Raw genomic sequence first — 12,861 nt, 5'->3', positions numbered from 1 at the left:
CATAAGCGCTTTCAAAAGATTTTATATGTGTTCTCAGTCCTGCACTTCAATCCATGAGAGTAGTCCTATGGGGGTCTGTCTAGGCAGATCGTGTTAAAGGAGTGGGACCTAATAATTTGTGTTTAAGTTCAATTGAGGAAATGCAATGCACTTGATAATATGCTTTTGTATACTGCATACTAGAAATTGGTTTTAGAGGGATGATGAGGGTGGATGTTTTGTTGTGTTTTGGTTTTTTCCTTTCCCTTTTCTCACTGAAGAAAATCCACATTCTGGTTAAGTGAAATGTAGTCCCCATTTAAATTACATAATGAAAGAAAAACACAAAATTATTTTGGACTTCAGAAGAATTTAATATCTAGTGGGAGAACAGAGCTGACTTCTTTGAAGTAACTAGCTGTTTGCAAAATATACTGAACCGTGCTGTGACAAAGCTGTCTTTTTCTTCATGTCTAGTCTGGGGTTGTGGGGTATATATGAGAAATTATTTAGAAAGGTCTGCCTTTTTGATGTATGAGCCACTTGGGGTAGTGCAGTGAGCACTCCGTAACTCCCCCGTCACCATTATCATCACACAGTGTTTAGCTCTTACCTGTAAAACACCACCATACTGACAAAGAAAATAAAATTAAGCCATGATATTACAAGGGGGGAAGGGCAGGCTTCCACAAGAGCAATTTTCTCCATACATCATGGTAAGTAGGTGCTGTATATATGTTAACCCTTCACATTTTGTTGCTTGCTATGCTAATGTAGAGAGGGAAAAAAAAAAAAGGTAGGATATGTGATACTGTTTTTATATATTTAAGTGATAATATTAATTTAATCATGTTTCTTTTTACCTGTAGGAAATGAAGATTTGTTCAGCAATTATAAATCTATTCCATCTGATCCCAGCAGCCCCTCAGACTTTGGTTAAACCTCTGCTGGAAGTTGTTATGAAAACAGAACGAGCGATGTTAATTGAGGTAACAGTGGAAGTTAACATTGCTGATATTTTTCCTTTTATTGTATTTTTAAACACTAGTGTATAATAATTATAGTACTTTAAACATGGTGTGGGAGCATTTGATGTAATAAATAAATATGCTTTTCAAGCCTTTTAAGTTCTGTTAACATTTGTCTTAGACTCTTTTAAGTGAAGTTCTATGATGAGAATTTATTGACAGTTTCAGAAGTTCTGAACATTTTGTATCTGCATAAATGCCAAGTCAAATGTATTTTTCTGAGTGCTAGTAAATTAGTAGAAAATACTCTGCACTCTGCATTTTTAATTTAAGCTTTATGAATCTTTCAGGCTGGCAGTCCATTCAGGGAACCACTGATAAAATTTTTGACACGTCATCCATCCCAGACCGTGGAGCTGTTCATGATGGAAGCCACTTTAAATGATCCACAGTGGAGCAGAATGTTTATGGTAAGCTGTGTGGGGAGGGAGCAGGAAAAAGCCCTCATCTTCACAAATCTGAGGAATGAGGAGTTTTTCATCTTTTCCATCTTCCCCCCCCGCCCCCCCCCCCGTATGACCTTGTAGTCCTTAATCATGGTCTTACTCTGACTGTAGGGTGTGCATTCTCTGTTTTGTAATTGTTTGTCCTGATATGTTGATTTTATACCTTTCCAGATCGTGTAAGATTATTACTGAAGTTGTAGAGGTTATTTTGATATATGTGAAATACAACCTCTGCAACTTTAGTGAGGAATATAAATACTACAGGATGATATAGCCTTTTGCTATTTTTGCTTTTAACAGTTGTTATTAAAATTATTTCTTCCCCTTCTCCAGAGTTTCTTGAAACATAAAGATGCCAAACCTTTACGAGATGTACTGGCAGCTAATCCAAACCGATTTATCACTCTGCTGTTACCTATTGGTACCCCAGCAGCTGTTAGACCTGGCTCTCCAAGCACTACCACAATGCGTCTTGATCTTCAGTTTCAGGCTATCAAGGTACTAATTTCTTCTTCTTTGTCTCTGCACTGGATAGTTAAAACCTCTTCAGCTACAGGCCTGTTATGTACAGGCTTTCGTGTGTGTGTGTGTATGTATTATATGTAGCTCGTAGAAAAACACTTGTAAAAAATATAAAGTGTTTGTAGTCAGAGTCACTCTAGGAAGTGACAAGAGACTCAAATGAACTATGCATTTTTAATCAACTAAGATAAAAGAGGAAAATACGGCAACAGAAATTAAAAAAAAGTTCCTTTAAAAATTGATCTAAACTAGTTTTTATTTGACTCTTTTTAAAAATATTTTAGAACCCTTAGTTGACCTTAAAGAAGTGTTTTTATATCATTGTTTCTACTGACAGATCTGTTGCGTGTTGACTGTGCGTTTGTCTTGTTTTGCTTTTGACAGATCATAAGTATTATTGTTAAGAATGAAGAATGTTGGTTAGCAAATCAACATTCCTTGGTGAATCAGCTGAAACGTGTATGGGTGAGTGAAGCTTTTCAGGAGAGACATCGTAAGGAGAATATGGCTGCGACAAATTGGAAAGAACCTAAGCTATTAGCGTATTGCTTATTAAATTACTGCAAGTACGTAAAAACATTTATTTCCTATAGCTTGTGTACATTTTTTTTTTAATTTCAAAAATACTGTAAAGGTATACGGGGCACTAAAAATGGTTTGCAGTTATTGAAGAGAAAGCTTAATATATTTCATAATACTGCTATTAGCTCTAAACCCGTGTCTCTGGTACTGCCTGCTCTTGGCTCTCTGCTCATTTAAAACCAAGATTAGTTTCTTCATGAAGTCATCAGCATAGTAGTTTGGTTGGGTATTTTTTCACAGAAGCTTTTTATTTTGTGTGTTTTTACAGAAGGAATTATGGTGATATAGAGTTGCTCTTCCAGTTGCTTCGGGCTTTTACGGGTCGATTTCTCTGCAATATGACTTTCCTAAAGGAATACATGGAAGAAGAGATCCCTAAAAACTACAGTATTCCCCAAAAACGGGCTTTGTTCTTCCGGTTTGTAGACTTCAATGACCCAAACTTTGGAGATGAGCTCAAAGCCAAGGTAACTAAAGCAATTAAATCAAAGAAGCCTGGTATTTAGGTTTAATTTTCTTCTTGGGAACTAGGGCAACAAAACTTGCTTACTTAAATGTCAATGAGTTTGATAATTGGCAGAGCCATTTAGGTGAAAATATCATACCTGAAGCAGAGTGATAATAAACAGAGACAGCAATTCATCTTGCTTTCAGTGCTGACTACTTGAGTTTACACTTTCTAAGAATCTTTGCCCTTGGAAGGGGGAAAGAGGTGAAAAAAATCTGTGTGTAGCCTGTCTATTTCTTAAGGTTTTATTTATAGTTTCCTTTTGTAACACAGTGAGTGTGTCTAACACGTAGGTTTGCATATGACATTACTCAAATGTTGACTGCCATTAGAAGAATCTGGTGGTTGAATATAACTGAGTTTTTGTTTATATTCTGTAGGTGCTGCAACATATCCTGAATCCTGCTTTCTTGTACAGCTTTGAAAAGGGAGAAGGTGAACAGCTGTTGGGACCTCCAAACCCAGAGGGAGATAATCCAGAAAGCATCACTAGTGTTTTTATAACAAAGGTAACAACCCTTGTTTATGTTAGTGTTTGAAAATTAAAACAAAAAGTTGTTCCTCTGTGGTGAGTTGACCCTGGCTGGAGGCCTGGTGCCCCCCAAAGCCGCTCTATCACCCTTTAGCTGGACAGGGGAGAGAAAATATGATGAATGGCATGTGGGTTGGGGTCAGGACAGGGAGATCACTCAGCAATTACCATCATGGGCAAAACACACTTGACTTGGGGAAAAATTAATTTATTGCCAATCAAATCAGAGTAGACTAATGAGAAAATAAGCCCAAATCTTAAAAACACTTTTCCCCCACCCCTCCCTTCTTCCTGGGCTTAACTTTAGTCCCAGTTTTCTCTCCCTCCTCCCCGCCAGCAGCACAGGGGGATGGGGAGTGGGGGCTGTGGTCAGTTCATCACACGTTGTCTCTGCTGCTCCTTCCTCCTCAGGGGAGGGCTCCTCACACTCTTCCTCTGCTCCATTGTGGGGTCCCTCCCACGGGAGACAGTCCTCCATGAACTTCTCCAGCGTGAGTCCTTCCCATGGGCTGCAGTTCTTCATGAACTGCTCCAGCATGGGTCCCCCACGGGGTCACAAGTCCTACCAGCAAACCTGCTCTGGTGTAGGCTCCTCTCTCCACAGGGCCACAGGTCCTGCCGGGAGCCTGCTCCAGTGTGGGCTTCCCACAGGGTCACAGCCTCCTTCAGGCATCCACCTGCTCTGGCATGGGGTCCTCCATGGGCTGAAGGGGAATCTCTGCTTGGGTGCCTGGAGTGCCTCCTGTCCCTCCTTCTGCACTGACCTCAGTGTCTGCAGAATTGTTCTTTGCACATCTTCTCACTCCTTTCTCTGGCTACAATTGCTCTTGGTGTGGTTGGGTTTTTTTTTTCCCCTTCTTAAATACATTATCCCAGAGGTGCTACCACCATCACTGATGGGCTCAGCCCTGGCCAGTGGCAGGTCTGTCTTGGAGCCGGTTGGCATTGGCTCCATCGGACATAGGGGAAGCTTCTAGCAGCTTCTCACACAAGCCACCCCTGTAGCCCTCCCATTACCAAAACCTTGCCAGGCAAACCCAATACATCCTCTCATTTTTCAATCCTGATTTGAATTAGTGGTGCTGTTTCTAAATACTACGATCAGTTATATCAAATCACATTGTAACTTTGAACTGTTGTGAGATCCGTCAGTAGGATTGGACAAGAATTTTCACTTTATGATGTCTTTAGGACTTGAATGTCTGTCTTTAGAAATGGGGCTTATATGGCTGTAATCCCAGTATTTTTCATAAGCAAAGCTTTCCACAACTGAACATCAGTATCTTTGTAATTCACGTCGACTTCATTGAACCAATTAGCTTAGCAGTTATAGAATAGATGATGTCGAAAATGAGGGTTGGGTGGTGGTGTGTGGGGTGTGGTTTTTTTTTTTTTCCCTCTCCTGTGTTAGTTTGTTTTTCCCTTAATATAGATTAGCACTCTGGAAATTTCTAGATGTGGTCATTATTTAAAAGCTGTCACCTCAAGAGGTTGTTTCGTGGGTATTAAACTGAACCAAAAAAGTGGTTATAGTTATTAGTTGTCTTAAAAACCACTCAAAAAGCAAAAAACTTCGACTTTGCTCCTGTAGATATTAAAGTTGGGTTGGGTTTTTTTGTTTTGTTTTTTCTCACCTTCCTCCTCTCCTGTTTGATCATCCCTGGGACTAGGTACTTGATCCGGAAAAACAGGCTGATATGCTGGATTCTCTCAGGATATACCTCTTGCAGTTTGCTACGCTTCTGGTTGAGCATGCTCCACATCACATTCATGACAATAACAAAAACCGGAACAGCAAACTCCGACGCCTAATGACATTTGCTTGGCCTTGCCTCCTGTCCAAGGCATGTGTGGACCCAGCGTGCAAATACAGTGGACATTTGCTTTTGGCACACATCATTGCAAAATTTGCCATACATAAGAAGATAGTTCTGCAGGTATTGACTACAGGCTTGTATTCACACATTTAAAGGGATGTTGATAAGTTCTGTAGTGTGCTTTATTTTAAAATGCAGAGTAGAGGGTGCACAGTAGTTTTGGGTGCTTAGTATACAAGTAACAGTTAAAGTCATGTGCAACAAACAAATACAGAAGCAGCACAGCAAATATTAATACGTATTTATTTGGGGATAGGAGAGTATAGAAAGAAGTTTGAAGATAAGTGTAAAGAGAGAGAGTAAATGGGGCAATAAGAAGTCCTTTTGGTTGAATTAACAAAACTGGTAATGTTCCCTCATTTAAGAGACAGGCATTTCAGTTGAGACAGAATGTGGAGACCAAAGGAAGACTTCAAATTGGACAGTGGAGGGGGAGGAAGAAAAAGGGAACTTAAGGGAGACAGAATTATACATCATATAGTTACCAAATTATGGGCTTTTAGGAAAAAAAAAAGTGTTGTTTAGAAAACATATGTTGTAGTTTCTCTTTCATTACAAACGTTTTATTTTTGTAAATATGTGTAATGTTAATGTTGATCAGAAACTTTGCTGTTTAGGTTTTTCATAGTCTTTTAAAAGCTCATGCGATGGAGGCCCGAGCTATTGTCAGGCAAGCGATGGCGATTCTGACTCCAGCTGTGCCTGCTCGAATGGAGGATGGACATCAGATGCTGACTCACTGGACACGAAAAATCATTGTGGAAGAGGGTCATACGGTTCCCCAACTAGTCCATATTTTGCACTTGATAGTACAACATTTCAAGGTACTTGCACCACTTTCTCTGGTAGTTGCTGTATTTCAGATATCAAGGAGGTAAAATGGCAGTTTGATTAGAAAAAAAAAAAAATCTGATTTATATGGTTTGGCTTCAAAAGGTATCACTGTCTGCAAAGATATTTATTTAACACTGAAACATCGATTACAATTAAATAGCAAACCACTTATTAATCTTTATCGGGATTGAAGTTAGAACTCAAAACATTAGGTGAAAATCTGCCAGATGAATTCATTGCACATGCATTAGCAGTGCCCTTTAACAGAGCTGGGGGGATTCTTTAAGAGTTGTTTAAAAAGAGTGCAGAACCATATTCTTTTCCATCTTCCAGTAATCCTTGTTTGTTTAACTTTATATATTCTGTGGGGTTAACTAGGTAACTTTTATTTCCAGCTAATGTATGTTGGGAAACATTAAATGCGTGAGGGAATGCTGCAGAACATCAATATAGGAGCAGTTTTGAAAATGCATGTTAAAATATGACCCAAAGTGACAGCTAGCTAACATGGATTTAAGTCACTTTTCAGGAATCTATACCTAAGTGCATTTTGAAAAAATATCCGAGTGTGTCCAAACATGAGGTGTAGCTCTCTAAAAGGATTGGCAAAAAAATTGGAATGATTGGTCCTTGAGAGAAATCAGGTATCTTCAAAAGAACATCTTCATTTGGGTACATGAAATCAGTAGTCACTACTGAAAGTTGTGGCCAAAACTTTTATTTTCAAAGCACCGGTTACTTTTCTGAATTGCAAAATTTGAACATGGTGCACATTTAGCGAACTTTGGGATTAAAGACTTACCATTTTGGTTTATTTTGACTTTGTAGTTTTTGTGTAGAATTTTATTGGTTAATGGCTAACATGACTGTGAAACCATCTTTTCAGGTTTATTATCCAGTGAGACATCACTTGGTTCAGCATATGGTTAGTGCCATGCAGAGACTGGGCTTCACTCCCAGTGTTACGATAGAGCAAAGAAAATTAGCTGTGGATCTTGCTGAAGTAGTTATTAAATGGGAATTGCAAAGAATTAAAGACCAGCAGGTAGGAAGTCTAAATGAACTGGTAAAGATTGAACTGTTAGACAGTTAAATGCTTTTTTAACATGCACATTGCTGATATTTCAGCCAGATTCAGATATGGATTCAAGTGCAAGTGGAGAAGGAGCAAGTTCTGCATCATCTGCTGTTAAAAGAGGATTGTCTGTTGATTCTGGCCAAGAAGTAAAACGATTCAGGACCGCTACAGGAGCAATAAGTGCTGTAAGAAAAATTCAGGATTTGTTCAGATACTCTGAAATTGTAACCTGCACTAAGCAATTTAGTGTACTTGTTTTTTTCCATATAACTCAAAACTCCCTGAATTGAAGGTTATACTTTTAGAAAATATTTTGAGTCTGTTCTGCTTGTTGTTACCCTCCTTCAGTGTTGCTTATGGTTTTTGTGTTTTGTATACATGCAGGTGTTTGGACGTAGCCAGTCCTTGCCAGGAGCTGATGCACTTCTTTCCAAGCCGATTGACAAGCAGCATACAGATACAGTCGTGAATTTTTTGATTAGAATTGCTTGCCAGGTAGTGTGTTTATTCTGATATGCAAATACCAATGTGGCATTAGTAGCCAAAACCATAAACCCCTCTTTTCATAAGAGTCCTTTTATGCTTGGATTATTGTAGTGTTTGTAAACTTCATTTTACTGAAAGGTTAAGAAACTTTAATGTGAAAGTGTACAAAAAGTAAAATGTTTTTATTTTAAGGAGGAAAGAAGTTGAATTTGGTAACCAGTTTCTGTACATTTTCCATTTCACAAATGATGGATATTATTCATGAGAGGCGTGCTTTAGCATCTTATTGTTGGCATTGTACACTTATAGCTTGATGCAGGGAGCGTGTGCTTTGAAATTAAAGCTTTAAATGTGAACAGTTCCAATCCAGATTTTGAAATTGAAAGAGTCTCCGTTTTACTGTACTGTTGATCACTTGTAGCATTTTGTTTGTTCTTTACTTTCTCTTTTCAAGCAAGTGCTATATCAGGAGTGACATGATTGAAATAAACGTGACTGTAGAATTTGGCAGGAGCCAGGCAAAGACTTTAAAAAGTTCACATAAGTGTTTTTTCTTAATTCATCTATGTATTTGCCTGATGCTGCAAAGAGTGCTTGTTCTGTTGCCTAGATGTAATAGCAAGAGTATTTTACCCAAAACCCAAAGAATATTCAGAGAGTTTAATAGGGAAAGGTGATGACAATTATGTATCTAAGGATAACGATTGTAATTGTATTTTCAAAATCAAATACATGGAATTACTTCTTTTCACGCAGCATGTGGATGTAAGGCTTTCACCAAATTTTGTTAAGAATTAACTTTTTTGGAGTGGGGAATATTAGCTGGGTGTAGCTCAAAGCTGACGAATTTTATGACTTGTGCTTCTGCAGAAGACTCAGCTGGCAGGCAACATGGGATTTTATACACCACAGTCCATTGCACAGAATAGACGTGCTCTTGAAGTATAAAGATGAATAGAGAGCTGCGTATGTTTATGGATACCTTGCAAACAGAAAAGATTAACCATCTTGAGCGTGTTCAGAGTTGTAGTAGTAACGCATGGGATTAAACTTTTTTTAATATACCTTTGATGGGTGGTTTGGGGTAATTAGCTAGCAGTTTAGACACCAATTCTTGTGTTTACTGTTAGTTGTCAGCTTTTTATGCAGTTAAATACTCTGTGACTATACTGATAAAACTACTTAAGCTTATCCATTTCAGAAATAAGAAATTGTATGCTTGCTTGGAATGTATAATAAATTAATGAGTTGGTTAGAAAAGGGTGTCATTTTGTTAACTCTGATTAATTGCCAGGTAAATGACAACTCAAACACTGCTGGATCTCCTGGGGAATTGCTGTCTCGACGCTGTGTCAACCTTCTGAAAACAGCTTTACGACCAGACATGTGGCCAAAGTCAGAACTGAAGTTGCAGTGGTTTGATAAGCTGCTAATGACTGTGGTAGGTAACGTTCTAGTCCTGCAGGTCTTTAGGTTTCGCTAGCACATATGTTGATTGAATACTAGGGATATCCGGGTACTAATTTTTACAGTCTTAATCTTTTCTTATTCATAATGAAACACATAAGTTAAAGATGTGAATTGCATCAGTGATTAGAATCTGTATAGCTGAAGTACTTACAAATATTGAAATAGATGTAGGAGCAGGTGGAGTAACTTCTGTATTACTTTCCTTTTGAAATAGGTTGTAGTTGGCTTGTTTGGATGGCCTACTTGGTGGTGGTAGGTTTTTTTGTTGGTAGGAAGTTTTACAAATTAAGATTGGTTTTATTGGTTCCTAGTTTTCTGACTACATTATGGTAATATGACATTCACTGAAAGGCTAGCTTCCTGTATTTGATGATCAACATATTTTGTTTGTCATCTGTATGCTGTTTATGTGCTTTTTGCCATATAATGTTTTTCTACACCTGTTTTATTTGTATCATGCTATTTAATAGGCTAGCAACTCTTACTGTGTTCAATTTTTAGGAGGTCTCTTGATGTCACTTTTCTGTTTTTTTTTTTTTTGAATACTTCTGGAAACTTTAAAACGTCTAAGATTGCATGAAAATTTGCAGTGGTCTTTTTTTTCCAAATGTTGATCTACATGTTCTCTGCTTTCATAATGCTGTTGTCTTTATGGAGATAGTCCTTGAAAGGGCAAGTATCTACTTTCATCCTGTTCTCCCTCTGTCAGAAGAGTTTTTGATGTGCCTCCATTTGTTTTGCATTTACAAGCATTGATAGTGCCCCAGGGAGCTCATATTTGCTGCTTTACTCATCTTTTCCTAAGTAGTGTGCAACCTGTGTGAAAATTGCCATTAAAATTCATAATTTTTTTTCCTGTTGATGGCATTAGATAGCCTACAACAGGAAGAACTGTAGTCAGTTCCGACCACTCTTCACAAGGATTACCTCCTACTCATCTTCCTTACTTACACAGTTGCAAAGCTATTTAAGTGCCAGGTGATGGAGGCTGTGCACTAACAGCAGCATGACTTGCGGAAAATCATGACTTTGAGTGATTTGTCTGCACTGAGGACAAAGTTGTGCGTATCTGCGTGCTGGCTGCTGAGGAAGAGCTGCATGTTATGTACAGACCAACATCGCCCTCCCTTTCTGGAACAGAGGGGGAGGTGGTGGAGGTGTAAAAGTAACATTAGAGAGTGCAATTCAGAGAGCACATGTGCTTCCAGAACGTGAACTGCCATCTTTTTCCTCTGCCTGGACTTGGAGGAGGTGGACATAGTGCACCACGTCTAAGAGCGAGCCAAAATCAAAACCTAGCCCGCTGCGCTTCTCCTTGCTCCAGCTCAAAGCAAACACACCGTACCACCCCTCAGCCCTGAGGAAGGTGGCCGTAGTTGATGTTTACTTAATACAAGGTTATGAGCCCTCTGGAACAGGAATTTTATATCTTAATTTTCTGCTGAGTGGCATCAGTTATACAGGAGGTTCAGAAAAAAGAATAAAGTTTCTGCAGCAGACAGACACATTTACTGTCTTAACGATCATTTTGTAGGTTTACAAAGATATGTCTAGGAATATTTCATTTTAATTATTATTTTTTTTCCTTCTAAATATCCCTTTTTCTAACCTTTAAGCTATAACTTACCATAGAGTATGCTGTCTTAGCTCTTCACTTAAGGCCTGTCTCTGAAAGATGTCGACAAAGACATAAAACATTATCTTCTCTCAAAAGCATTTCTATCCAGCAAGTTTGCGGGCAGCTTTCAAAACTGAGGACCACAAAAAACATCAGAAGGAACATACTGTAAATGCTTAAGTAACATTTTTATGGTTAAAGATTTTATAGCACGTTGTATTTTACAGTTTTATATTGTATGACTTATCCAAGAGATTGACGTGAAACATCGCTGGTGTAGAAACCTCAACCTTATTACAGGGTTTCAACAGATTTGATCTGGATTGAATAATCTGTGTAATACTTGTGTGATTTCCCCCACTCACTGCCTTTTTGTATGTGTTCTCTTTAGGAGCAACCCAATCAGGCCAACTTTGCCAACATTTGCACTGGCTTAGAGGTCTTAAGTTTCCTGTTAACTGTTCTGCAGCCCCCTGCTATCCTTAGCAGCTTCAAACCCCTGCAACGAGGTGTAGCAGCTTGTATGACTTGTGGAAACACCAAGGTTTTGAGAGCAGTCCACAGTTTGCTTTCGCGCTTGATGGGCATTTTTCCTACCGAACCAAGTATGTGGTATTTTCTTCCTCTTTTTATCCTTTATTGCTGCACAATTTAAGTGATTAAGGGTGGGTTGAAGACACTCTTTGGAATGTGCTAATATTCTGTTTTATGATTCCTGCATTTAATGGTCCATTTTAGCTTGCACTTTCAACCTCTGTTTAAAAAAAGAAAAGCCGAAATAAGTAATCGTGTGGAATACATCATTATCCATTGACATAAAAACTTAATAACCTGTGGCTGTCATAACTTTGGTTCAAGAAATGCACGCTGTAAATTTAATGTATTTTTGCAGTTATAATTTTTCAGCTTCAGAAGTGCAATTTTTTAGTTGTTAAGCTTTGCTGTTTTGCTAAAACAAGGAAGAGAGATAAAGTGTAAAAAGATAGACAGTAGGTAATATGCCATGTCTTATTATAAACTAGTTTAGATAATCTTTTCTTAAAAAAAATAATTAAAACTTCTCATCAAAATCAATTATTTAGTAGTGGTACAGTATTGTAGAAGACATACAGGTTGGATAATAAAGAAGTTTATATAAAGGAGGGATCTGCTTGTGTTGCCTTGGTTTATCAGCAGAATTATGTTCCGTGATGGTATAGATGACTGTATGTTCACGTTGTAACTGTTCTTTCCCTGTTCTGTGGCTGATGCTACCAAAAGTAAACACAACTCTCTAAACGCTGCAGGTACCTCAAGTGTAGCTTCAAAGTATGAAGAGCTGGAGTGCCTTTATGCTGCAGTTGGAAAGGTTATTTATGAAGGCCTTACTAATTATGAAAAAGCCACTAATGCTAACCCTTCTCAGCTCTTTGGTAAGTTTCCCGCATCTCTAGTAGACGTAGGTTGAGTGCCCATTTTTATCTTTGTCATGAGCTTTTATTTTCCATAAGGAAATAGAAATCTGGTGTCACGCGGAGGAAGCTGTGGGAAGCATTTGGAGCTGACTTGAGAGACGAGCTGGGGATGTCTGTCATTTGTGAAGAAAGGGACTGGGAGGTTCTTTGCATTCTGTCTTCTCCCGGTAGCTGACTTGGGAACAATTATTGGAAGTGGGGAGCTGCAGCAGTGCTAGATGGAAGCCTTCTCTATTCAAAGTGCATAGGAAAAAGACGTAGCATTCAGATTAACCAAAATATAAAGTAAAAGTTAGTGGAAACTTGTTACGTGGAAAAACCAAAATCCCCCGGGTACTTCTCTGAGATAGAATGGAATATTTCAAAGAAACAGTGTAAACATTCTTGCATGTTATTGCCTTATACTTTCTTTTTCTGTTGTTTTTAAAGCCTCGTTTATCGGCTGAT

The 12,861-nt window shown here is 38.4% G+C and overlaps 1 protein-coding gene across 7 annotated transcripts in view; it reads left to right on the top strand.

Moving 5' to 3' along the window:
• TRRAP (transformation/transcription domain associated protein) overlaps window positions 1-12,861 on the top strand; it is a 98,973-nt gene that overhangs the window by 37,660 nt on the left and 48,452 nt on the right. For all 7 annotated transcript variants that reach the window (XM_054843172.1, XM_054843174.1, XM_054843171.1 and 4 more), the window contains 14 exons: window positions 849-968; window positions 1,298-1,417; window positions 1,787-1,951; window positions 2,360-2,541; window positions 2,826-3,024; window positions 3,446-3,574; window positions 5,268-5,534; window positions 6,092-6,298; window positions 7,195-7,353; window positions 7,437-7,571; window positions 7,771-7,881; window positions 9,167-9,313; window positions 11,352-11,565; window positions 12,247-12,372. In XM_054843172.1, the coding sequence (XP_054699147.1) occupies window positions 849-968; window positions 1,298-1,417; window positions 1,787-1,951; window positions 2,360-2,541; window positions 2,826-3,024; window positions 3,446-3,574; window positions 5,268-5,534; window positions 6,092-6,298; window positions 7,195-7,353; window positions 7,437-7,571; window positions 7,771-7,881; window positions 9,167-9,313; window positions 11,352-11,565; window positions 12,247-12,372 (2,281 nt within the window). The remainder of the gene's footprint in view (window positions 1-848; window positions 969-1,297; window positions 1,418-1,786; window positions 1,952-2,359; window positions 2,542-2,825; window positions 3,025-3,445; window positions 3,575-5,267; window positions 5,535-6,091; window positions 6,299-7,194; window positions 7,354-7,436; window positions 7,572-7,770; window positions 7,882-9,166; window positions 9,314-11,351; window positions 11,566-12,246; window positions 12,373-12,861) is intronic.

The sequence above is a fragment of the Grus americana genome, chromosome 15 (assembly GCF_028858705.1).
Source record: "Grus americana isolate bGruAme1 chromosome 15, bGruAme1.mat, whole genome shotgun sequence".
NCBI classification, from domain to species: domain Eukaryota; kingdom Metazoa; phylum Chordata; class Aves; order Gruiformes; family Gruidae; genus Grus; species Grus americana.
The sequence above is the reverse complement of the archived record's forward strand: the minus strand, read 5'-3'. Positions and strand labels throughout refer to the sequence as shown.